Here is a 26886-nt window from a genome sequence, read left to right as displayed (position 1 = left end):
ACCTCTGCTGGGGCTCAGTGGTAGTTTCCCATTACTTTCATGTAGCCCTGTCCTATCAAACAGGCATATGAGAGAGAATTTAACCACTTTTCAGGCTTCCATATGGGAGCCATAAACAGTCAATATCAAATATAAGGACACTTGCCTCTGGTGGTAAGGCATTTGGCAAAGGTAGAGAAGGCAAAAACCTCATAGCATCTGTCCCTGTCAGAGCCACCAGTGGCTGCTTCCGGCTGGGAAGTTCCAGTGTTGGAGCTAGATTGAGGCATCCGCAGCTGCCGTATGTATCCATAAGGGTGCATACTTCCATTGCCTGCTGGCTCTTCTGAAGATGAATGCCATATTTGGCTTCTTTACCACTGTGTTACAAGCCTGAGGGGTAGGAGTCCATTTGCCACTGGATTTTACTGACATACTTTACCTGCCTTGTTTGCTTTTAGGTAGTGGAGTTCGACACGCCGTCTGCCCTTCTGGCCAACGAGAACTCGCGCTTCTATGCTATGTTTGCTGCTGCGGAGAACAAGGTTGCTGTCAAGGGCTAAAATTCAGGGCAAAGTCACTTTAATTTTGGAGAGCTACATTCCCTGTCTGTGGCAGGCCAGCTCTTCTTCCTCCTCCTCCTCCTTCAAGCAGATTATTGCCTTTTCATCTTTTAATTTTTAGCACAATGTGTCAAGCTGAAGTTTTTAAAATCGTGTCAGAAGAATTCCTCATATTTTTATTATTGTATTTATTCCATAATCATGTTACTAATTTTTTTTTTGTTATTAAATGCACTCTACAAATGGCTCAGGGAGCCATAGTTATAAATGTATCAGAGGCCTATAATGAAGCTTTATACATGTAGCTATATCTATACATAATTCTGTATATAGCCTATATTTACAGTGGAAATGTAAGCTGTTTATTTTCTATTAAAATAAGCACTGTATTAATAACAGTGCATATTCTTTTCTATCATTTTTGTACAGTTTATGGTAGCAGAGATCTGGCTTTGTTATCGAACTGTATCAGACACCATGTTGTCTTTTACAGTTGGTCTTTTCCTAGTGCTGGATTTTCTGCATGTCTGAGTGGAAGTGAAGCTTTGCAATAGTGTCCTTTATTGTCACATCTTTGTTGTCTAGCACAGGGGGGAAGAGCTCTGTGGTGTAACTATTGCATTGTAATTTGTCAAAGCTATTTGGAGCATCGCTAATGTTCACCACGGCAGCGGCTGCTGCTTTCCCATGATGCTTTCCCAAAGCAATGTTTTTTTTGTGATCTTCTGAGTGGAGAACCACTTCAGGGTCACATGAAGGCCTTGTATTCTCTGTGTCCTGATACAGTATTTCTTACTGTATCAGCAGGGTTTACTTTAATGCAAGCAAGCCCAAGCTCTTCCTGCTTCGCTGATCTAACACAACCAAAATCTATTCGTGGAATGATCTGTAACAAATTAATCATAAGGTTCAAATCCTACCCTGTGTGCTAGCAGGAAAGCCTTTTCAGAGTTGCTTCAGCTGACTGACTCCTTTATCTTGAAGCTGCTAACACTCCTCAGAGGTTTAGGGTGTCTTTCATTGGCGTGGGTAACACTTAACTCTTTGTTCTTCTCATTTACACTAAGGTTAAACAATATCAATATTTCCTGTTTCTTTATTGCACACTTGTTAAGGAAACAGTCCCCCACCCCACATCTCCTGGAACTTTAAACACGTTCCTGTGGATCAGGATGTAACACTGGTGTAGGACATCGTTTTCTTACTGTAAAGAGACCTACCTCAGGTTACTAGGTCCTGCATAGTGCGTTGCCATGATCACTGTACACCATCCCTGTTTGATGGGATCTGTGGCCCAGGTGGGCACAGTCGCTCCTATAATAGCTGTGACTTATTGAATGGTCAGCGTTGCATGTCTTTGTCAACTTGGACATTTTGTAGCCTTAGCATGTTTGCAAAATGTCTCATTGAGGCAGAAATCTGAAAAGTAAATAAAACTATTTTGGGTTTTGTAAAATTTATTGGCTTAAGTGGTTTGTTTTGGGCACATAAATGACAACTCATCCTTTTGAGCCCTGGGGGACAGGTTTTTGCAGGCTGGGTGTGTTGGGGTTTTTTGGTCTTGTCTAGGTACCATGGCCTAACTCTTCTTCCTTCATATTGGAAGTGTTTGTTTAAAAGTCTAGTAGGTAATTTTTGTGGACCCCAGCATGGAGGTGGCTTGCCATATATGTATGTTTGTGTTGAGTAGTACAGGGAGTAATAATTTATAGTGCAAGTATGCAAGCCAAGCAAGAAGGAGGGAGGTCAGACAAAACACAGAAGATCCTTCTTTGGCTCAGGTTTTTCCACTTTCTCAGCCTTCAAGCATTACTGTCTCTGTGACTGCAAAGTCACAGCAACAAGCATTTCTACCTACCAACACCACAGGCAAATCATAGCACCAACAGAGTTCAGACTATAGCTTGAAGATAGCACAAAAAGCATCATTTGTTGCAGTTTGTTCTTTAGGAAGTCTTGTCCTAAGCAAGAATGGACTAGAACCTTCCTCTGCTCAGAGGCTGGACCCAGGCTTACTCTGTGTCAGGGTTTGGCCACCATTTTACTCAGTATTACTCACTTCAAGGAACACAGTGACTGTATGTTGTGGTTAGGAAAGGGAGAAGTAACAGGCCTCTCCAGAGAACACCCAGCTAAGTGGAGGATTCTTTTCTGATAAGAAACTTGAGGACAAAAAGCAACTGGGGAGCAGGGGCAGTAGGCCAAAGAGAATACCCTGCTTCCCTGAAAGTAGAGCTGGGTAGAATGTGAAGATGAAGGCTTGAATACCTTAAGGAGAGAGGAAGAGAACATGAAATATATCTGCTTAAGACAGTTCAGTTTACCCTGTGAATTTCAGTATTTCCTTTTGACAAAAACAAGCTAATGAACCTAATCTTCAAGAGCCTCTGGGGTCAGAGTGTGGCTTCATTTTGCAGCTAAGGCTGAGCTAATGGCAGTCTGGACAAAAGAGCCATCCTGATCTTGTCCTCCTTCTTCTTCCAGGCTGGGAGTTCCTTCCACTTTCCTGAAGCCAGCAGTGGCTCTTGCCTGGTCCAGCAGTGACTCAGTTCAGAAAGTTAACTTGCAGAAAGTTCACCTTCAAAAAACAGGAATGCTGTACAAAGAAGGAGACAGGAAGGCACACCTGGAAGGGAGGTGAAGCGGGGCTGCTCTTTTCAGTAGGTGCTAACTAACACTAGCATAGGTGCAAGAGGAAACTGCACTTAAGATTCATTGTACCAAACTGCTGCTTCTCAGTTATGCTCTCCTAAAAAGGTAAATATTTTCCTGCTGCTTCAGCAAGCTGAAATATCTCAACAAGGTGTCAAACAAGTGCCTGTGATCTGGAGCAAGTGAATGGTCACCCATGGACAGCAGGGATTAGCTCAACCATTTTGTTAAACCTTAGCTTCTGCATTGCTACTTTGGAATTGAGATAGATGGCCAGAGGGAAATTTGCTTCATGCTATGATCACTTACCTGCTTCATTTGGCACTTTTCTCACAGACAGTACAGTAGTATTGCTTCTTACATGGGCAGCAGTATTTTTTTTTTAAATTGGCTTCTGTCCTGAACCGCAGGAGCAAACTGAGGCCTGGGTCAGGGTTCTGTCACAGAGGTGGAAAGAAGAAACATCGGTATTTACAAATGAGACTGAAATATCTGTGTCTTTGAAGAATTTTGCAAGAGGATGATATTCATGGTGGGGATTTTCAGGAATTGGATCCTTCTTTAGAATTTATAGGCTTTGTTGTACAAGGAATAGAATAGGACTGCGGGATTGGGATAGAGACTTTCCTTAAGGAGATCCTGCCTAAAATAGCATGGAGATAACACGTCCTTCGTAGTATACAGCAAAGGCTGTGACCCAAGACCAATAGGTGTCTCTAAGCAAGACAGATATGCCTGTGAGAATTGGTTTGCTGTACTACCCTCAGGAACTGCAGCTGCATTGGGTTTACTTATTCTGCCCAAATATAGTGAGTGCAGCCCAACCCCATTCATTACCATAAGCTTAGAGACTCTTAGACACAATGTGTTCTTGCTCATCTCATATGCTTGATGAGTGGAAACATTTCACTTGCTTGGGCCTTTAATCAAAACAGAGGTGGAATTCTTCTAAAATCACACAGGGGAGTTAGATCAGTGTAACTGAGTCCAAATACAGGCTCTGAAGTTGTGCTGGCTTGAACACCTGAGAAGATGTCACCATTACTTGCAGTAGAGATTACACAGAGTCAGATGCTGAGGTTGCTGGGGCTACGGCTTGCATACTACCCCTGGATGAAAGCCAGAGGGAGATCAAGCAGCCTTAGTGCATCGCTGGGAGCAAAGTTTAAAAGGACCCACACCATTATTTCAAAAGGCAAATGATAGGAGTGAGAGAAGCTATCAGAAGGAAAGGATGAATGCAGAAACTTGATTACTGAAAGGAGGATGTGGGGAGAAGAGGTGGCAGGACAAAAAGTTTTTCTTAGAAAGGGATTGGGCCAAGATAAAATTGCTTCTTGCAGGTGCTTCAAAAGAACATACCAAGAAGATGCTGGGTGGCTGTAATGCTGTCATTAACAAAAGAGGTTTCCTGAATGCTGCCTTGCTATTGTTTTACTGTAACTGCAGTGTGAGTTTTATTGCATACAAGCAACTGCACATAGGTTTTCTTTACAGTCCCAGCTTCAGGTCAGTCTGTGATAATACTGTGATTGGTTCAGCTGGTGACAGCAGTCATGTTGTGCTGGGGTCACTGTTTTTCCCTCAAGTATGACAATACAGAGGCAATTCATTTGGAGCTTGGTGCAGATGCTGCTGTCGTTACTGTAAGGCTTGGGAGGCTTCTAGAGTGTACCACTACAGGTTCACTACAACCAAACCATATAATAATTGTTCTAGAGTCATTTAAGAAGTCTTGGAGGCTGCTCAGGCAGTTGAGATAGGAAAAACCTAACAGTGAAAGTAACTTTCAGAAGTATCACTACATGGGGCAGAGATTTCCTGTGCTGCTTTTGGGCTACTTGGAGTTGGAATCACATTTCCTTTCAGCACACCTTCCCTCCTTCCAGCTTACAGTCTCCTACTGTTACCATGCAAAGAAACAAGCGGTTGTATAAAAATGGTAATTTTGTGGTTTCTGTCCTTTCTGATCTGGGAAGGCAGCAGTGGATAGTGTGTGATTGGTTGCCTCGAGTGCTGGGGAAGAGTAAAACGTGTTATGTGTGAGCCGGGATCTGGGGGCTCTTCGGGGTGATGAGTGTTGGAGGAAGACAACTGCGGGCACTGAGGTGGGAGGGAAGAGATTTAAAGAAGGGGGCATATAGGGTGCTGGAAGAGGGAAGCTATTTGTGGTTAGACTGTGAGATAGATGTGAGGAGCGTGACTACGAGCAGGATGGAGGAAGCCGAAATAGGTACTGGTGGGATGAAGGTGCGTCAGCCGTACTGGGAGCCGCGGTGTGGAGGGTTTGGGGTTGTTTATCTTGGAAGTGAGGGGGAAGGTGAAAACGCAGCATTGAGGCAGTGGGGAGGAGGCAGAGTTGCCTGCGAGGCTGGGTGAGGGAACGGAGCGAGGCACTCTAGCCGTGCCGGTAGCCGTCCCCAAAAGCAGGAACACGGGGAATGGGCCTGTCCCGGACCGAGGAAAGCCTTGTGTGCGCGCACCTTGCCCCGCGAAGCGGCGGGTCCGAGTGGAGCAGGGAGGGAGGCGCTGCCGTGCGGGGCTGCACGTGTGGGTGGCTCCCCGGGAGAGCGGGGGGCGACACGCGGGCACCCGCGCGGCGCCGGCAGCAGCAGTGCACGCGCACGGAGATGCGCTCGCCCGGGACGATGCGCGTGCACGGCCCGCCCGCGAACTGGGGGAGGGGCGGTGTCCCCCGCTGCGCGCGCAGCCGGCCGGCTGGGCTGCCCTCGCGCACCCCCACTCCCCACGCGGCGCCGCCTGGCGGCCGTGTCCGCCGCTGGCTGTTCCGGGCCCGGGCCCTGCGCTCCCTCGGCCGGTGCCGCCGCGGGGCCTGCGCGGCCCTTTCCCCCCCCCTTCCCTTCCCCGCCCCGGTCGCTCCGGCCGCCGGGGCCTCCCTCCTCCCCGCCCGCCCATGGATTTCACATAGCAGCCGCCGCCTCCGCCACCTCCTTCTCCGTCGCCGCTCCATGGCGGCCCCGGCTCCACGGCCGCCTGGCTTGTGCTGCTGTCGCAAGGGTTCCGCGGCCGGGCCGGAGGCGCCGCCGGCCCCGCCACCGCCTCCTGAGCCTCCGCCGGACGTGGCGTCGGCCTCCAGCTCGCAGCTCTTCAGCCTCCGCCACCTGCACCTCGGGCTGGAGCTGCGGCCCGAGGCGCGAGCTCTGGCGGGCTGCCTGGTACTGGAGCTCTGTGCCCTGCGCCCGCAGCCTCAAGCCCTGGTGCTGGACGTCCACCCTGCCCTGCACGTCCTCTCGGCCGCCTACCGTCGCGCCCCAGCTGGAGAAGAGCCCTGCTCCTTCGTGTTCTCGCCTGCTGAGGCCGCCGCCACCGCCGGCACCCCTGCCCCACTGCCCCCTCCACCCTGCCCGCCGCCGCCGCCGCCCTGCGCGCCGCCCTGTGCCGCCAGCCCGCCCTCCACCGCCACCTTTCTTTCTGCTCCATGCATCGCTGCCGGCCCACTACCCTCCACCGCCGCCTGTCCCCCGGGGGAGACGCCTGTCAGCCCCTCGACCGCCGCCGCCGAGCCGCCGCCGCCGCCTTTGCCCCTCTTCGCCCAGCCGCCCTGCGCCGCCTGCCCGCTTGGCTTCAGGGTGGACCCCTTCACTGACTATGGCTCGTCTCTCACCGTCTCCCTGCCCGCTGCCCTCCAGCCGCACCAGCCCTTCCAGATCATCGTCCGCTACACTACAGCCGACGGCCCCGCCGTGAGTATCGCGCTGCCGAGGGGCGGGGAGGGGGGGGGAAGAGGTGCAGAAAGATGGGGAGAGAAAACAGGGAACTGAGTCCCGGGGTGGTTGGCGGAGCTCCCACCAGCCACCCGGGCCTTTCTCATATTTTCCCTTCTGCTCTAATTGACCATCGGGGAAGTAACCTGGCCCCGCAGCAACGGCAGCGGAAGATATTTCACTATCGGCCCCTCCTGTTGTGTCCCCGTCCCGCCTCAGCTGGCCAGCAGCATCTGTTGCCTTACCGCAGAAGTGCTCGGTGCCGGGCCCCTGCCCGCTGCCACCGAGCCCTGCGCGGTCCCACACCGTGCTCAGCGGTCATGCTCCTGCCGACCGGCCCCCCACCTTCCTTACCCCGTCGCTGTGGTCCCCAAGGCTTTTGATCCTCGATTATGGTAATAATTTTAAATTTTTAGCCCTTTAAGGGCTTTGCAGTTTTGGAGAGGGGCGTGGAAGTTTGAAAACTCTTGTCTCGACTGAGTTCTTGAGGATAAGTGACGTCACCCACAAATACAGGAGTTTCCCTGTGGATTTTGCCAGGTGCTTACAAAATCAGGTCTTGCACACCTTGGTTGATGTTCCAATGAGCACGGTCAGAAGCTCTGAGAAGAGCTGAGGGAGATTCCACGTATTCCTACAAGTTTAATGCTAGAGAAAGAGATGAGAAGTGGCCCAAACCACCCATTTCAAGTGGCTGTGGGTGGTTCTTCTACGACTGTGTGGATTAGCCTTCCAAAGCAGTGAGATGCTTTGTAAATTGTCCTTTCTTCTAAACCTCTGGTATTTAGAAGTTCATTCACTTAGTTCATTCACGGGCTTTAAGGTTCTGTTTAGCAAATATTGTTTTTATATTTTCACTGTCATAACTTTGTAAAATGTTATCATTGGAACATCAGTTCTTCTTGTTACTATATTGGCTGTTCAGATTGGAATTAAAGTATGGTGAATCTGTTTGCTAAGGGAATGGTTTTGGTTTTTTTTTTTGAGAGTCTTGCAACCTTGGTGTCTCACCTCATAGAACTGACTCTCAGCCTGCTGGTTTGGTATTGCTGTTGCACAGATCCAGTAAATGGGTCGGTCTGTATTTAACAAGAGCAGGAATTGAATATAATGGTTTCATGTGAATAACCCAATAGCAAGTCTATACTACACCTTTCCTTAGCAAAATGTTGCTGAGGAGAATGAGTTTGGGTCTTTTTCTGTCCAATTTAAATACTACGTTGACACTTACAAAAGTAATTTAATTCTCAGAATGATCTGGCTATTCTTAATATATTTTCTCACTATAGATAGTGAATTTTAGGTGGTGACCTTTTAACGTGCTAGTTCTTCCCTAGAAGTGCAGACATGAGGTGAAATTGTGACACTTTTAACACTCAGGGGTACTTGTAAGAGAAGATATTGTTCCTTTTCACATCTGAAGCTTTTGGCTTTCGTATTTCCTTGTACAATACTCAGCTGTAGTTTTTCTGCACTGAAGAGGTACAAGGAAAATGTCTTTTAGGGCATGTAGCGTGTTCAGAAGATTTTGTTCTTTATTCCAAGATTTTACAAAGAAATCTGTTTCTTATGTCTGTTCTATGCCTTGTTTATGGTGGGAGGGCTTTAAAGCTAATTTGGTGTTGCTGTGTGCTCTATACCATTCTCAGTCTGGCTGAGCTCTACCTCTCAAAGCACTCGATAACATACTTTCCTCCTCTTCAACAAGCTGTTTTGTCTTAGGCTAGCCTGTGCTTTCTCCTGGGTTTTGCCAGCCCAGTTGCCAAAGGGGCAGTCTATGGAGAAATTATCTCAGAAGTAACAGGATACTGCTTTGAGACTCAGTTTCAATAATGACCTGAAATCTGTGAGTAGGTGCAGGGTGCTGACTGATACAGCATTCATTTAGTCTCCCTTGTGTTAACATGTTGCTTCCTTGGTCCCACACACAATCCAGTGTGGATGTTAAGTATCTGAGGATGCTGAGAGTGATACACTTTTTCAATTCCATCTGTTGTTTGCCTTACTTCCTCTGGATCAGACAGGAGCTAGCTATGCTTCACCCTGTCTTTTGAAGCCTCTCTGTATCTTTAATGGCATCTACTACTTCAGTTGAAATGAAGCTACAAAGACTAGTGTCAAAAGATTATTGATGGTTATGGTGTCAGGGCCATGTACTGCCCTTTTCAAGTGATACTGGAAAGCAGAAGCAGGCTTGCTCAATGACATAAATCATACCAGGTTTCCTCACTCACTATTGTAGATTTTGGCTGGCAAAATATTTGTCCTCAAGCACCTGTTGTAACCCTTCATGTTCAGGACACTGAACTGTTGAGGATTTTTTTGGATTGTAAATAATTTTGTGCCATTGTAGTTCTATGTCATTGCTGTCGTTTAGCCTATCATTGCATTTTAGCAGGGACCTGTAACCCATACAACCAGTTCATACTCACATCCAGTATGCATACGTGAAGCAACTTTACAGTTAGACCCCCCCCCTTCTAAAGTTCAGTTTTCTTTGACCTTTCTCTGAATATAATCTTTCTGGGTCAAGGTTTATTTTCTGTGGGACCATTAGCTTAGTTGTGGGACCTCCAGAACAGCAAATTGATGTTACAGTGCAGCATGGACGTGTTGGCAGCAAGATCAGCAGCAGAGACAGTATTCTGTTTAAAACTGGAATTTTGTTGCCTTGATATACTTGGTTTGAGCCATCTGGATGTGTTGTTGGACTGTCCCATTATTCTCGTGTGGAGGAAGGAGCCAAGATCTTTGGTTGTTTGATGGACATTGAGAGACAGCTGAGAGATTAAATCTGCCTTCCACAGAGCATTCCAGCTCCTTGTGCTGTTAGGAAACCATATGGTCAGTACATCACCCATTTGCATCAGAAGCCAGACTGTGATAAATACTGTGTATCTCTTATGGTGTGGGCTGAAGGCTCACACTGATCAGGTGTGTCAGTGACAGCAGTCTTGCTCTTTCTCCCCTTATTTTCCCCCACCTCCTCTTGGTCCTACAAATACTCTTTGATAAGATTTTTTTTTTTTTCCCCTAGAGAGAAAAATCTACATCTGTCTCTTGCCCACTGTCACACCTCTGGTTTGGCAGCACATGTTAACACCAGTGCTATTTTCTTTTCAAGGCAATCTTAAATGCAAACTCTGCTTGTGTTCTAGTGTGAAAAATGATAGCATTTGCTCATAATTCAGCAAAAAGGACAGCTTGTTTTGCAGTGCTGTTCTGTTAGACTTATATTGATTCCTCAGTCCTTTAGAGTGACTTACTGGCCAGTTGTACCTTGCTCTTGTCACATTCTCTGCATCACAGATGTGCAGTTTATTTTGCCGTCTGATGGACTGGCTTGTCTGTCTGGAACAGAAGCTGTGACAGCAGCTCATCTCGGAGCTTCATCAATAATGCAGGTAGAAACATGGAGAGATTTGACATTGAGTCTCAGCTAGTTGCCTTTGTCATTTGCTGTATTTGGGTAAAAGACTATGATCCAAGGCAATAAAAATTATGTTCTTGGCAGGTGCCTTATAAAGTGTGAGCTTCTTTGCAGTATGAGGCTAGGGGGAAACCTGGACTGCCCAAGAACTCTGTTCAGCAGAAGAACTAAGCAGCAATTTTTTAAGGGAGCAACCTGGACTGCCCAAGAACTCTGTTCAGCAGAAGAACTAAGCAGCAATTTTTTAAGGGAGCAACCTTGACTGCCCAAGAACTCTGTTCAGCAGAGGAACTAAGCAGCATTTTTTTTTCCACTTGAAATTCATCATAGAAATATGTGAAACAGTTCTCCTGAATCTGTGAAAAACTAGATAAAAATGGTGAGCATTACTATGATGTATTGTATATCTCTGAAGGTGAGCACAGGAGGGGTTTGGATGCAGAGTGGATTATATGGCCCCACTTGCTGCTCTGTGCCTGCATGCTGCTCCACCCCCTCAGTACCCAGCTCCTTGCACTCCTTTCTGGGATGCTGCTTATTTTCCCCAGGCCATAGTCCTGCCTCTGTCTGGCAGCATAGCCTGGTCTATTTATATTACAGATCTATTTATATTGTTTCAGGATAACTTTCATCATTGTTCCAAGTGCATCTGGAAGGAGAGAGAGAGGCCTGCTGTGTAGCTGCAGACATTAGGAAACAGGGGGTAAAAAAAGACTTCAGCCTCTACAAATGTTTTCTCTCTTGGCCTGTGGGTCTGGTGCTTCATTTAACATCAACCAAATGTCACATAAAGGGGGAATGGTTGTAAAGAAATGGTCATTAATTTATGGATTTTCCTGTAAACAAGAATCAGCTTCTTGGTTCCCCTTTGCTTCCTGCTTGTATTTTCTTCCTACACTGGTTGAGGAGAACTTCCCCTTATCTCTTTGCTCTGAAGGCATAGCTTGTCAACACTCTTTCCTTCCTACTCTAGTGTTGCAACTTAGGTCTGGTGGTGTTTTATCTCCCTGTTTTCTTTGTTAGCTTTTTCTGTCTCTCAAAATAACAAAGGAGACAGAACCTTCTGAAGGTGATTCTCCACAGCAGGGCCAATGATACAGTTTGTAAGTCAGACTTTCTGTGATACAAGCACAAAGCTTCTGGACAGAGGACTGTTTTTAGAAGTTGGCCTTGGGGCATATCTTAAAAAACTTAACTTCTGAGCCTCCTTCCTGGGTCATTAGAAAAGTGCTACCAAGGAGGCAAACATAGCACTTGAATTTTTATGTGAATGCATGTTCTGGGTGGAAGCTATTAGTTTCAAACTGTGGGTTTTAATGAGACATGTCCCTAAATGCCTTCTGGAACAGTTGTCTGCAGTTCTACAGTGTCACATTGCAGAGATGTTATTTGTTGCTGTGAAATGCAGGTATCCATGGAGTGGAGATCTGTAGCTGCATAGTACATCTCAGCTGTGAGCTTGGGGTTTGGTTGGTGATGCGCTGAAATGCAGCACGTGGATTTAAAGAGTCACATAGCCTTACTCTCGTGGTGTAAGGGAGGCAGGGTTCCTCAGAAGTCATGCTTGAAGCACATTTCTGGCCCAACAGGCTTGAAAATAAAAAGAGTAATCTTAAATTCAATATAGGAATGCTGCTCTGAGATTAATTTTACTTCTAGATAAAGGTTTTCAATTTTGTAATGCCTCCCACTGAAAAAACCCCAACATTTGCCAGTGCAAGTGTGAATCTCTACATGAATAACAGAAAGCTGCTGCTGATGTGTTACCTGATCCACAGGAGTGCTGCTGGAGTGGATTGTTGGGAAGAAGAGCAGACTGATGTCTGGAGGAAAGGGTGTAAAGCCAAGAGAAGATAACAAATAATAACCTTATAGGGCAGAAGGGGAGAGAGAAAATTTTGACTTCTAAAGGTTAACTCAGAGAATTGTAGTATGTTGATGAAATGAGAGCAGAGTACCCAGGCTTCTCTTCTGTATTTCATTGCTGTCTCTTGAGGACCAGAACTAAACCAGTGTCTTCATTAACTGCTGTTCCCTGAATTCAGATTTATTGGTTGCTTTCATCTAAGAATTCAGCAGACTCAGAAGTTTTATTCCTAACCGTTCTCAAGACTTCCAGTGGTTCAAACTTTATTGCAAGTTTCACAATATTTGATATTTTCTGTGAAAGTTCAGCTCCAGAGTTCTAGGATTACAAGAAAATCCTCATTTAAAATTGTTCTTACACTTCAAAGTTGGAGAGAGGGAGCATGTGAAAGCGTAAACATTACATTTGAAATAGAAAAGACAAAAAGGCACATAACTGCACTTTTCCAAGTCCCACTTAATCTGTGGTAATTATTTGTTCAGGGTCTGACTCTTGATTTATTTGCTGCTTGATACTGAAAATTGACATGCTTAATGATGGGGTTTTGTTGTTTTGTTTGGGTTTGTTTTTTTGTTTTTATGTGACCACCCAGAATATCCTTGTTCACTCTGTAGAAAGAGGCCGTCAGTGTCACTGACCAGATGTTTCTTACATATACTGACTTCTTTGGATAGTGTCAAAACGTTTGATGCTTCAGCCAGCAGGTCAGGGTCAGAGATAATGTTGTGTACACTGTTCAGCCTCAGGGTTCTTTTGCTTGTGGGTTTGGATTTGTTGGTTGGGTAGTGTTTTGTTTTGTTTTTTTTTTTCTTCCCCCCCAGCTTGAATTACCTTACCACTACTACTCCTGTTCATGTTGAATTAAAACCATGAAGACATTCAGAGTGCTTCCTCTGAGAGTAAGATCATATGGGTGTTTGTTAGGGACTTGTTATTAACCAAGCAAACCGGTAGAACAGAATTAGTGAGTGGCTGGAAGATTGTGTGGCACCCACTCAGTGTTTGGACAGTAAGGAATTACTCTGAGTAGTCACAACAAATAAACAGGAATAGAAAGGTGTGCCCTGTGCGAGGTGTTCATCCAGGGAGCTGCACAGCTGAGATCTTTTTTTCTCCTTCACAGTCCTATTGATTTCAGCTTTTGTTCTTTGACAGTTCTTCCTTGTGATGTCATCTCTTGCCCTCACCTCTTCTTCTCTTCGTGTTTCCATAGATCTGGTGGCTGGATCCAGAACTGACATATGGCAATGCCAAGCCATTTGTCTTCACACAGGGCCACTCGGTGTGTAACCGGTCTTTCTTCCCCTGCTTCGACACACCAGCAGTGAAATGCACCTATTCAGCTACTGTCAAGGTGAGTGACAGAATGGTTATAAATGGTTCATGGAGCACTTAGCTGCTGCTAACTGGTGAAAGCATAATGCCATTGTGTGAGTACATATGGCATAAAATGTTAATGGTGACATTTAGTGCTGTAAAAAATGCTGGATTTTTTAGATCCCTTTCTGGTTCTTGTGCCAGAACTGGTGTAACAGCCACAAAAACAACTCTGTTGCCTGTGGTGCTTGGGTCCTGTCTTCCCCATGCTCGATGACAAAATGAGTAACTGTGAAACCGATGATGTGAAGAGAGAATTTAGTTGGTCACTTCCAGTAGTGTGTTTTTGATGATAATACTCAACTGTATCAATTCTTGAAACAAAGTTTTATGAAAGCAGGATCAAATAATGTTGTGCTTTGTGTAGATGAAATAATTTGATATGTGGGCACTTTTGAGGCATAAGGATCCATGCAATGTAAGAGAAGTATTATTTTTGTTTGATGTGTTTTCACAGGCTAGGTAGTTTGTGGTATAAAAACCTCACAGAAATCCTACGTTTTGTGTTATTTGTTTTTAATGTACATTCTCAGGCAGAGATGAAAAAAACCCAGAGAGATCTGTGGTGTAGTCATTCAGCTGTGATCCATCTAGTGAGTTGATGTGTATGATGTTGATCTTCCAGGCTCCAGCAGGCATACAGGTGTTGATGAGTGCCACCCAAAGTACCTATTTAGAAGAGGAAGGTGTATATCAATTTTACATGGAATATCCAGTTCCTGCCTACCTAGTGGCTTTGGTGGCAGGAGATCTTATACATGCAGATATAGGTCCAAGGTAAGATTTGCAGTGAGTTGATTGAATTGATTCTGCTTTTTGTATTTCTGTGCAGTTCTTTGTTATGTGTAGTAAATATGTTGAATAATTGGTAAGAGAGCAGTTGGGACCATAAGCTGTGAGTGTTCAGAGAGCTGGAGGTTTAGTTTGATGTAAAGAAATTCCTGTCATTGCACTGGCAAACATATTTCCCTCTTTCATAAATACTGCTTATTGTCCCATGTAGTCGTCATGGTTACTTGTCTCATGACCTTATTTAAGGGATCTTTGATTATCTGTTGCCATCTATCTATGGAGTGTTAGCCTAAAGAAGGCCTGAGTCTGGTGTAAGATCTCTTAGCTCTATTACCATACATGGAAGTGTGGTGAGAAGTCAGGCTATTTTTTCTAAGAGATAATTCAGTTTGCTGAAGTATCACCTGATGTTTTCTGTTTTCTGACAGGAGCAGAGTGTGGGCAGAGCCTTGCCTGCTGCCAACAGCCATCAGCAAGCTTTCTGGCATCGTTGAACGCTGGTTGACTGCTGCAGAGAGTCTGTATGGCCCATATATATGGGGAAGGTCAGTTTAATAAGTCTCCCAGGAATGTGTAATGGGAATAAAATAAAACAATCTTGAAAAATTATCATGCTTTCACCCTGTGCTAGCAGTGGCAGGACAAGGTGAGCCTTTCATCTGGCAGTGCTGTGGTAGCTGGAAACAAACTCTGGTGTTTTGTGTCTGCAAGTGGCAGAAAGGACCACAGAGGCTCAGTGGTGTTTTGCCTGGTATGGTGGGCAGAAGTGCAGGTTTCTAAAAAGCAGATCTTCCCTGAGGAGTGAAGATTTTTCATACTGTAGTTTTTGTGATGCAAATCCATGCATTTTAAAGGTATGGTAGTTTTATTTATCTTAATTATTTTTATGTATGGTACTTGACATATATTTCATAGAGTCACAGAATTGTTCAGGTTGGAAAAGACCCTTGTGATCAAGTCCAGCCATTGACCCTGCTCTACAAAGTTCACCCTTAAACCATATCCTCAAGCACCACATCTAAACAAGCTTTAAACATGCAGGGATGGTGACTCAGCCATCTCCTTGGGCAGCCTATTCCAATGTCTGACTACTGCTTCTGTGAAAAAAAATTTCCTAATGTCCAGTCTAAACCTATCCTGTTTGAGGCAATATTTGTTGTGGTATGCCTAAGGGTGCTGAAAACAGTACAGTTGTTGGGAGCCCTAGTCCCTGTACCAATAATTTCTGAAGTTAATCTTGACTGTGTATTGAAAGAGAATGTTTTTGAGAGAACGCTTTTAATTGTTTGGATAGGAGAAAATGTTTACAAAGGCTTCCTATATTTCTTTGCTAAAGGTAAGCAGGAAGAGTGCATTGTGGTTGTAAACTTGCAAACTGTTGCTTGAAATAATCTGAGAGCATGGTCCAGTGTGCCAGTGCTGAGCATTGGTGGAGAACTTTAGAAAACAAAACAAACAGTATTGTTGTGTTCTGAAGCAGACAGATTAGAGTCATTTTGCTGGCATTGCAAGTACACCAGATCAATGAATTCATTTGATAGCTTCCCAGCCTCTCTCTTTCCTGGGAGACTCTGGGAACCCAACACTGTGTATGTGATAGTGTATGTGGAGTAAACATAGTGGTCCTGGCTCATGGGTAGAAAACTTGTAATAAATTTGTGTGTGTGAAGGGAGCATGATGCTTCTGGGCAGTGCTGGATCTGCTGCACGTGAACAGACTGTCTTGTCAATATGTCCAAATGTGAGCAGGTTGTTGGCCAACAGAACAAACTCTGTGATCCCCTGCCCAGAAAAATTAGGAACAAAATTTCTAGACCAGTTGTGCCTAAAGTCATAAAATAGTCTCACAAGAACTTTCCTTAAAAAAAAAAGAAAAAAAAGTTGCTGTGTGTGTCTCTTGAATAGCTGTGATTTACATATCTCCTTTCTCCTCTTTTTCTTCTCTCTCCCTAATTTTAGATATGACATTGTTTTTCTTCCTCCATCCTTCCCTATTGTTGCCATGGAAAACCCATGCCTGACCTTTATCATCTCTTCCATTCTGGAGAGCGATGAGTTTTTGATCATTGATGTTATTCATGAAGTTGCCCACAGCTGGTTTGGAAATGCAGTCACCAATGCTACGTGGGAGGAGATGTGGCTGAGCGAGGGGCTCGCCACATATGCACAGCGCCGGATCACCACTGAGACCTATGGTATTGATGCAGAAATGTTCCTCCTCATGCTGTGTTTAGCCAGTAATGGAGAGTTGTCTGCATAGAGTGTTTGCCTCAGGAGCTCTGAAGTCTGTAGGGAGGTGTTTGTTTTTCTTTTTTTTTTTTTTTTTTATTATTTATTGAACAAACACCCTACTTCCCCCCCCCACTTGAACACACAACCCCTCCACCCCACTCAGAGCACTTGAACACACACATGGCCCCATACTTTGTGTTGGACATCTTAGATGTTTAGAGTCTGGCATTGTCTTGGCTTTGAGTGGAATCAATACCTGATAAGGTAATAGGGCCTTTGGGTGAGGTATGTTAGCTCAGCATTATAAGGATATTTGTAGGAACTTTGGAACTACTGTTAGGTGTTCATACATCAGAATAAGGTGAGCAGAGGATGCTTCAAAGAAAGATGTAAGAAATCTTATCATGGTTACACTGTGAAATACCTATCCTCTGAACAGGTATCTTTCTAATCCTGATCAATTAGTAGTTACCTACTCTTGGAAAGAATGATGGCAAGAGCACTTAGGAAGTGCAGATCGATGTAGCTATCTTTTTATCTGCTTGAGGCTTCCTGTAGAATTGTACAGCCCTGCCTTTGCTTTTATCAGTGAATTTCATAGGCCAATTGTATGGTACTGTCTTTAGAATATGTAAGTAGTAAATCATTCCTACTGCTTTTCAATTTAATTGGATTTTTATCAGAGTGAATACTGGGAACATACACTTCTCTAGTTTGTGCTGTTACGCTCTCAAAAGCCTGTGGTGTGTGTATATTCTCATGTGTCCACTGTCTTGGAAAGATTCCTGGAAATGTTGGCAGAGAGAGTGTTCAGAAGGATGCCTTGGCTTTTATTCATGTATGTTGTTTTTGGAGGTGACCTGATGATAATGAAGTTTAGGTAAAATGCTCTGAGAGCATATGAAGATGTTATAATGTTTATTATATAACTTTGAAAGCTGTTTCATGTTGAGTAATTCCCAGTGCTTAGGACTGTTCTTAGAAGTTACATGGTACTACACATAGCATTGGTATGAGTGAATCAGAAGGTACTGATGTGTTCTGTATCCCATTGTAGTCTGTTTCTGTGACCTAGGACAAAATCCTTGCTGATTTTGGTCTGTTTGCTTAAAATTTAGAACTTCTTGTTTCAAGAAGCTTAGGAAACTAAGAAATGCCTTTTCCTGTGCCATATTCTTTAGAAAGCTCTTTTTGCATTCTGTTTTGTTTCTAAGATAAACGTCTGATCTAAATCTTACAGTTTCTGACATTTCTGCAGTATCTTCATCTGTTAATAAAAAGGCATCTTTGTAATGATATTGTTTACAGAAATTGGAGTCCTCTGACTACCATGCCTCTTGGATCTTGCTTAATTCTCCTCCTTTAGCTTGAAGGAATTGCCCTTAATGCTAGCTGTCCTGGTTCTTGCCTTCCCCTGTGAAGCACATCTGCCCCTTTCTCTGCTAGTACAAGTTCTTCTATCTTCCAAATACATCCTGGTTCTTAATTCTCATTTTGCTTATATCAAATTCCTGTGTACATACAGCGAAACTCTGAGGTTGTATCTGTGTAACAAATGCTGTCATTCAAGACTCAGCAAAGAAAGCCAGTGTTAATAGTGCTGGACGTTGAGGATCTTCTGAACCTGAAAATCCATTTTCCACAGTGTTTTGCATTTGCAAGGGCATAGAAAAGATCTCTGTTGAGTTTCAAGCCAAGCTTGGCTTGAAAGCAGGAATGCTCTACGCTGTGGTTAAAATAGAAGGGGTAGCCTACCCAAGTCACAGCTGTAAAATAAGTCCTAATGGGTAGAAGGTGACAACTATATAATACAATATGGGTAGGATGGTAGAAAAAGCTTAAAAAAGAATCACAGGACCTGTAATATACCAACTAAATCTAATACTTTTCCATTTTCACCCAAGAGGGGACATTCCCTTAGTAATACCCTTAGCACTGAATTGTGTGTCTGCTCTCCCACCAGTGTCAGTACTTTTTTGTAGCACTTGATTGCTCCTTGAAAGTTACCTGTACAAAACTTATTCCATTGGTGCTCTGTTCTTCTTGTAAGAACTGGTAAGATGATGTCAAGGATGTAAACTTAAGCACAGTTTTCATGCTGCTTTGTATTTCACTTCAGCCTGCTGCATAATCAGCAGAGTAAATGCAGTGGTTTAAGTTCTGGACTTTTTCCACTTGAATTTCTCTGCCATTACATTACTGTGATTCTGTCTCACTGTTGTGTCCTTTACACCTTTGGTATCTTTTATTTTGTACCTATGCTAGTTCTGCACAGGTCAGGTTTTGCCAGTCATTTTCCCACAACTAATAAGTTTCTTTCTGGGGTAGGAGCTGCCTTCACATGTTTGGAGACTGCATTCCGCCTTGATGCTCTCCACAGACAGATGAAGCTCCTTGGAGAAGACAATCCGGTCAGCAAGCTTCAGGTTAAACTGGAACCAGGTATTGCTTTTGGCTGAAGCTGCAGTACACAAAATTCTGTATATTGATGCTGGACTGTAGACTAAAAAAAGACTAATTTGTACATAACCTTTATAAAGGAAAGAAAAAAGAAATACAGGCTTTTAAACCAGTCTAAAAGTAAATAAGGAAATTTACCTGGAAGTTTTTTTCAAATTTGGCTAACTCCTCTCTAGAAATCCTGTCTAAGAAGAGATCAGACAGTAGGAACAGAGTATGAAAAACTGCCTTGAAAGCTGTGTGGTTTTGAGCTTCTTAGTGTGTAAAATAAAGTAGTTCATAATGATGTCATATATTACATATAGAATGATCTGGGTTGGAGGGGACCTCCAAAGGTCGTCTAGTCCAACCCCCTCTGCAGTCAGCAGGGGCAACCTCAACTAGATCAGGTTTCCCAGAGCCCTGTCGAGCCTCACCTTGAATGTCTCCAGGGATGTGGCCCCAGCCACCTCTCCAGGCAGCCTGTTTCTCTGCTATTAAACTGTTGTTCTTTTTATGTTTTCATTGAAGAACTATATGTGTAAACATTAGCATGCAGATAAATGTAGGTACTTTTTTTCCCCTTGAGTGAGCAACACAGAAGCTGTTTGGTTATCCCCTGAGCCACGTATGCATTTGCTCTCCAGCATTGTGTTTCATTGATAATTCTCTAGTTCTATGGTCACCATTGGAGGTGTGAAGCAATCTTCAACGTGGATGATATTTAAAACAACCTAAAATGCAACTGCAGATGATATTGGAACCAGATAAAATGATAAAGCATGTGTTGGAGGTCTCAAAAAAGGAAGAATCTGTGATTACTTTATACTGATATCTTAAAACATTTGTGATATGATAATTCCCTGAGTTTGGTACAAAAAACAATTCTTGAAATTCCAGGTGTGTGTCTTCAGTGACTTCTCATTTAAGTGACTTATTCTATTGGGAATTAATACTTAGCTTACAATTACTGAGTTTTTTTTTTTTTATGTTTTCAGACTGTGTTTGGACTGCTTCCATTTAATTTACTACAGTAAATTAAATGTACTGACAACAGGGTTTATGTCACTATGTCTTGATTCCTTGATGTATACTTGGAAGGGTTGGAAATCAGTGTTGTCGTCAGTGTGTCTTACAACATTGTTGTCTTCTCCTTTCAGGTGTAAATCCTAGTAATTTGATGAACCTTTTCACCTATGAGAAAGGCTACTGCTTTGTTTACTACCTGTCCCAGCTCTGTGGTGATCCAAGACACTTTGACTCCTTCCTAAGGGTGAGCATGAGTAAGGATGTGTTTCTCTTGAGGTTTAGAGCTGCTTTAGGGTTGGTTTGGGTTTTGTTTTGGTTTTATTTTTCCAGGTTTTGTCATGATGGGTAATAGATAGGGGTAAACTTTAAAGATGGAAGAATGTGTGGGCCTGCCTGTCAACCTAAATGATTCTTTCTATGAGATTTCTCTTAAGTGATTGTGTTCCTACTCTTCTTCTCAGATCCTGAGCTTTTGAGGTATTAAATACAGAGTAGTGCTATATTTTTGTTACCTCTTGTTCTCTGCTCCAAATAATTGGAAAGCTGTTCCAGCATATATAGTCTGTGACTCCATGGTATTAAAAGGCATTAAGCTCATGGGATTTTTTTTTCAGCCAGGGTGACAAAGGGCATGGTTTCCTGTATTGGGGCAGGTTTGGTTCCTTGAAACACATTTGCAAAATCTATAGAAAATCAAGTCAGTTATTGACTGTGTTTTGAAAGCTGGCACAACTCGTTGCCTCTTCTTTTTGCCTCATGCATATTTTTCATCTCCTCTTCCCATTCATCCCCCATTCCATCTTTCTCTTTATTCTTGTAAGTATGACTTTAGTCCTTTAGTCCATAATCTATCAGTGGATATACAGTGGTTAGTTGTGTTCTGGTGTTTCACTAGTGCTGAGTATGAGGAAACCTTCCTGCCCTTGATTTATTTATGTATCTGTGATCTGTATCAGAAAACAGCCCTGTATTCAGCTGTCAAATATATTTGCAACTACTCAATTTTTTTTCTAGTTATAGTGCTTTTGTCTTCTCAGGGGGTGGAAAGTACTTGTTCTCACTTTTCCGTCTCTACGTTTTTATTGCATGCATTGCTTCTACATCCAAAGGAACTTGTCGTTCTCCTAACCATAATTTATTCTTTTTACTGTTTCAGGCCTACATTGAGAAGTACAAATTTACCAGTGTTGTAGCTCAAGATCTTCTGGATTCCTTCCTGAATTTTTTTCCAGAGCTGAAAGAGCAATGTGTTGAGAGCAAAGCAGGTAGGAAATTTACTTAGTTAACTGTAAACACCATAGAAAATCTGGACGGTAAATTTTGTGCTTGGCTTGGATGATGTATAGGAAAATGCTAAGGGGAAAAAAATGCTTTAGTAGCAGCCAGGTGTTGATGATAGGAACGGTTGTGGTGATTTGTTGTTACTGCCTCCATGTTGGGGAATGAGCGCATCTTAAATTGCTGATAATTTTGGCATTAATTAGTTGAGTGGCCCTCAGTCAACTTTCTTATTAACTCATCTTTGACACTGCAGGCAGAATGATCAGCACATGTGGAATTTACATGTGCTCAAATATAAGGAAATGGTGATTACGCTTTGAAATTTCATTTACTGTAGTTGGAGAAAACATGCTTTGAGAACTATAACTCTTTCCAAGGTCCTATCCATTCATACAGAATCTTTTCCATAATGTTTCACTCTACCTTATATCCCATATTTATAGCTGCTGGGGGATTTGTGAAAAGTCTGTAATCTGCTAGGTGTTTGTTAGCCCGCCTGCTTAAATAAATGAGATTAATGTTATCCTGCCCTGTATCTATCCTTGCAAGTTATTACTGAACCCATTGGTCAGTTGAAACCAGACTGGCAGTGGAATACAGCTTTTAAGGATACTGGGTTCCTACAGGCTTGTGGAGAGATGCAGTGAGTGAGTCTACGGTGGGAGAAGCTGCAGCATGAGCTCAGTGGTTATATGTTGTGTTTGGCCCACTGTCTGGCTAATGAGTTAACCACAGGGTGTGCTGACTTATGTCCAGCTAATATTCAGGGGATGCAGGAGAGAGGAGTTTTAGGGTAGATGGTGTGGAATAGGAAAGATTGCCAAGTGTTGGGAAAGTGCTGAGGTGGTAAAGAGTCAAGGGGAAGAGCTCTTTTGAAAACTAGGCTCTGCTTGCTCCATTTTGCTTGTGGGTAGGAGGAGTTTAATCAGCCTTCTCATCTCCTCTTTCTTTTTTATTTTTATTTCTATTTTTGTAATGAATCAGGTTTTCTCCTTATTCTTCAGTCTTTCTTAAGATTCTGAGAAAGTGAATTGCATGCACAAAAAAACAAAATCCCACCTTATATTAAAACATTGTTTGATCATAGATACTTGTTAGCCTGGCTCTCTTAAGAGCACATGTGATTCCTGTACTTACTCACTGTAATGCTGGGCTCTAGAAAATTCATGGGTAAATTTGGAGAGGTGTTGCTGGCACTCTTCCAGGTGTAGCATAGACTAGCCCAGTGAGACTGCTAAGGCTGTTACATTGCTGGTTGATCTCCATTTACTGTTGTTAGAACCTCTTTTAACTGTGTGAGAAGCAGTCCTGAACCTTGAGGCAGGCAAGCCACATGCAGAGACTCCTGCTTGACCTTTTTGATGCTTCTCATTCCAGGACTGGAGTTTGAACGTTGGCTCAATGCTACAGGACCTCCGTTAGCAGAGCCAGACTTATCTCAGGGATCCAGTCTGACCAGACCAGTGGAGACGCTCTTCAAACTCTGGACCACAGAGCCTCTGGACTCTGTTGCTGCTGCCAGCAGTGCTGACCTCACTAAATGGAGAACGTTCCAAACTGTGCTCTTCTTAGACAGATTGCTGGATGGGTCCCCACTACCACATGGTAATTACGGCATCAGGATAGCAGAAAAGTATTCCTGAAATAATTGATCAAATTCTAAAGAGCCCTACACCTCATTGATGTTATCATTCATGTAGAGTCAGGTTGGATGAGGCTGTGAGCAGCCCAATCTAGTAAAGATGTCCATGCCTATGGCACAGGGGTTGAACTAGATGATCTTCAGAAGTCCTTTTCAACCTTTCCATGGAAACAGAAGGAAGAATTATTTCACTGTGAGGGTGACAGAACACTAAAACAGGCTGCCCAGGGGGATTGTGGAGTCTCCCTCTCTGGAGATATTCAAGACCTACCTGGATGGGTTCCTGTGTGACCTGGTATAGGTGATCCTGCCTGGCAGGGGAGTTGGACTAGATGATATCTTTAGGTCCTTTCCAACTCCTAGCATTCTGTGATTCTGTGAACCCAAACTATTCTGTGATTCCATGCTTTTTATGATGTTATTCTCTGATTATTCACTCTGAAATGGGTCAAGAACTGGCTGGAGGGCCGGGCCCAGAGAGTGGTGATGAATGGTGCCATACCCAGTTGGCTGCCAGTCACTAGTGGTGTCCCCCAGGGATCAGTGCTGCGCCCCATACAATTGAATATTGATGATGTGGATGAAGGAATTGAGTCCATCATCAGTAAGTTTGCAGATGACATGAAGTTAGGAGCAGGTGTTGATCTGTTGGAGGATAGAAGGGCCCTGCAGAGGGACCTGGACAGGCTCAATGGGTGGGCAGAGGCCAATGGGATGAGATTTAACAAGGCTAAGTGCAGGGTTCTACACTTTGGCCACAACAACCCCAAGCAGTGCTACAGGCTGGGGACAGAGTGGCTGGAGAGCAGCCAGATAGAGAGGGACCTGGGGGTGCTGGTTGATAGTAGGCTGAACGTGAGCCAGCAGTGTGGCCAGGCATCCTGGCCTGTATCAGAAATAGTGTAGCCATCAGGACAAGGGAGGTTATTCTTCCCCTGTACTCAGCTCTGGTCAGGCCACACCTTGAGTACTGTGTCCAGTTCTGGGCTCCTCAATTCAAGAGAGATGTTGAGGTACTAGAATGTGTCCAGAGAAGGGCAACGAAGCTGGTGAGGGGCCTGGAACACAAACCCTATGAGGAAAGGCTGAGAGATCTGGGGGTGTTTAGCCTGGTGAAGAGGGGGCTCAGGGGTGACCTTATTGCTGTCTACAACTACCTGAGGGGAGGTTGTAGGCAGATAGGGGTTGGTCTCTTCTCCCAGGCAACCAGCAGCAGAACAAGAGGACACAGTCGTCTCAAGTTGTGCCGGGGGAGGTATAGGCTAGATATTAGGAGGAAGTTCTTCACAGAGAGAGTCATTACCCATTGGAATGTGCTGCCCAGGGAGGTGGTGGAGTCGCCATCACTGGAGACATTCAAGAGCAGGCTGGATGAGGCACTTAGTGCCATGGTCTAGTTGATTGCTTAGGGCTGGGTGATCGGTTGGACTGGATGATCTTGGAGGTCTCTTCCAACCTGGTTGATTCTATGATGTCCCTCAAACTTGACAAAATAGATCACAGTTGTTCTCTATGTGTGTGCTCTCTTCAGAGGTGATAAAAAAGCTTTCGGAATGTTACTCCTCTCAGCTGGACTCCATGAATGCAGAAATCCGCATCCGCTGGCTGCAGATTGTAGTCCGAAATGACTATTATCCAGACCTTTACAAAGTCCGTCGCTTCTTGGAAAACCAGGTACTAAGTGCTGGATTAAAATCACTGCACTTCGCAGTGCATGAGGCGTGTGCATGAGACATGCGACGTGAAAGACCTTGGAACTTCTGCTTCCTGGCCAAGTGTAGCCCAGGTGTGTTGTGAAGGGGCTGAGCATGGCTCACCTGCTAGCGGGTGGGGAGGAACGGGCAGATGTAATTTGAAATGCCTACAGATAATCTCTGCTTTTCTAGCCTCACTCAACATCCTTGTCCCAGCTCTGCCCAGTGCATTTTTTTTTGTGTTGCTTTGTAGCAGCCCTGGCTTTTCCAGACCAGAAAATTTCACACTACTAAATCATGTGATTGGATATTTACACTTCAGGCAAGGCTAGGGCTCATCAAATCCTTTTCAGTAGTTTACTGTGCAGGAGCAAAAGCTGAATGCATGTATTCACTGTGGCCTCTTTTCCTTGGCCTTTTAAAAACAGTTTTGTTATTTGTGGAAGTAGCTCATCCTTGACAGCAAATGTTTTTTGCTATCATTCATAAAAATCTTTGCATTAAACTTATGTAGAATAGACTCAGCTGTCTGTAGAAGAAATGCGTTGCTTGTTTCCAATCTGAAGTCATTCAGGAAGGTGGAGTGTAGCTGTAGAAGAGGTGAACCTCTTGACTTATATTGAAGTGGTATTATCCAGTTTTCCTTTTTTTGCAGATGTCTCGGATGTACACAATTCCACTTTACGAGGACCTTTGCACTGGCACCCTCAAATCTTTTGCCTTAGAAATTTTTTGCCAGACCCAAAACCAGCTGCACCCCAATTTGCGGAAAACCATCCAACAGATCTTATCACAGGGCTTGACTCCACTTCCCGCCATAAACACTACAGCAGTCACTACAGACACACCAGCAATGGTGCTGGAGGACAAAGTCTCAGAGGCCACAAATGGTGCCATTTCACTCAGGGATGTTAATGTGTCTGCTTAGATCACCTGCTCATGTCAGCCATGAAGCTTGAAAATGAGGACAGAACAGAGGAAAGAGACCAAGTGTTGCCTCCTTTCCCTCAGCGCATCAGCTGCGGTGTGTTGTTGTAACTGGATTTCTCTCCCAAAACACAAAGCAAATGTGCCTTCAAGTATCCAGCCTGTGACACTGCCAGGTTCCAGAGATCTCCTTCAGTTGTGGGATGGATATTTTGATTCAGTTTTTACTGGGCAGGGATGCCTGGGCAATTGCTTCTCCATGGAAAGTGGCTAGTTGCATTTCCTGAGGCTCTTCTGGATGGTTTCTCCAAGCTTTTTGTTTGGTGGAGTTTTTTGTTTGTTTGTTTTTTGTTTGTTTTGGGGTTTTTTTCTGACTGAAGCCACTAAAGCATGTCCTACTTGCTGTGTGTATGTTGCTGGGGACTTGTTGTATGTGTCAGGCCACCATTATCCTGATATTTGGGCTGAAGTTCTGCAAGGGAGAGACTCAGGAATTGTCCGTGGCAGCAAACACATTTTCATGTTGTGATTTGGGAGGTAGGGAACTAATGCTTAAATAATTAAGAAACTAATTTTAAGTAACTCCTGTTTCCCCCTGCCCCCAGGTGACTAAATAATAATAGTAATGTTTTTTTTATATATATAAATTTTTTTTATATATATAAAACAACAAGGAAACCTATGATGAATTTGAAATCCTTCTATAGTTAACATTATCCACATTTCCATTTGCACTCAATAGGACAAGCAATAAAGAAATGTGTAGGCTCAAATTAAAAAAAAAAAAAAAGTTACATTTAGGTCCCCAAATGCCATCAATTCTATCTACTATCAGGATGCCTAGATCTTTTGAACTGTTTTGACAAGTTGAGCTGCAACTTTTCTTAATGTGTTAGGATGTGTATCACATGCATTCATCAGATACACTGTGTGTCTTCTGTCCTTTTGGAAGACAGAAAGGACATTTATTATCAAGACCTTTAATTAAATTTTTTATAAGATCTCTAGCATATGTTGGGCCTGTCAGTCAGCTGTGGAGACATCCATGCTAGAATTTTACTGCCTTGAATAACATCTGCTTGAATAACAGTTGCCCTGTAATATGATAGCCTGAGGGAAGCACCCTCTTTCTTAAATGCAAAACTTTTAAGCCCCACTTTACCTGAGTCTGTTTTCTGACTTCTGGTAGTGGTAAGATGCCATTTCATTTATGCAGCATACAATTTCTCTTGATCACTGGCCAGGCACATGAGATGG

The 26886-nt window shown here is 43.9% G+C and overlaps 2 protein-coding genes across 4 annotated transcripts in view; both read left to right on the top strand.

Annotated features, from left to right (window-relative positions):
• The window catches only part of ABCC5 (ATP binding cassette subfamily C member 5), a 48351-nt gene extending 47464 nt beyond the window's left edge, over positions 1-887 (top strand). For all 3 annotated transcript variants that reach the window (XM_054385949.1, XM_054385947.1, XM_054385948.1), the window contains one exon: positions 441-887. In XM_054385949.1, the coding sequence (XP_054241924.1) occupies positions 441-542 (102 nt within the window). In that variant the 3' untranslated portion in view covers positions 543-887. The remainder of the gene's footprint in view (positions 1-440) is intronic.
• A 5276-nt stretch (positions 888-6163) lies between these two features.
• Positions 6164-26241, top strand: RNPEPL1 (arginyl aminopeptidase like 1). Its single transcript, XM_054385950.1, has 11 exons — positions 6164-6898; positions 13430-13570; positions 14219-14370; positions 14814-14930; positions 16345-16580; positions 18946-19059; positions 20217-20329; positions 21242-21350; positions 22744-22971; positions 24540-24682; positions 25358-26241. Exons 1-11 carry the CDS (start codon positions 6164-6166, stop codon positions 25628-25630), a joined length of 2361 nt encoding a protein of 786 aa, XP_054241925.1. The 3' UTR covers positions 25631-26241.
• The last annotated feature ends 645 nt before the right edge of the window (positions 26242-26886 follow it).

This window comes from Indicator indicator, chromosome 13 (assembly GCF_027791375.1).
Source record: "Indicator indicator isolate 239-I01 chromosome 13, UM_Iind_1.1, whole genome shotgun sequence".
Taxonomy (NCBI): domain Eukaryota; kingdom Metazoa; phylum Chordata; class Aves; order Piciformes; family Indicatoridae; genus Indicator; species Indicator indicator.
Note: the sequence above shows the minus strand (reverse complement) of the source record. Positions and strands in the feature narration are given on the sequence as shown.

Coding starts and splice junctions, on each gene's coding strand:
- RNPEPL1 (XM_054385950.1), top strand. CDS start 6,164: ATGGCGGCCCCGGCTCCACGGCCGCCTGGCTTGTGCTGCTGTCGCAAG. Junction 14,371..14,813: donor CATGCAGATATAGGTCCAAG/GTAAGATTTGCA, acceptor GTTTTCTGACAG/GAGCAGAGTGTGGGCAGAGC. Junction 22,972..24,539: donor TGGGTCCCCACTACCACATG/GTAATTACGGCA, acceptor TGCTCTCTTCAG/AGGTGATAAAAAAGCTTTCG.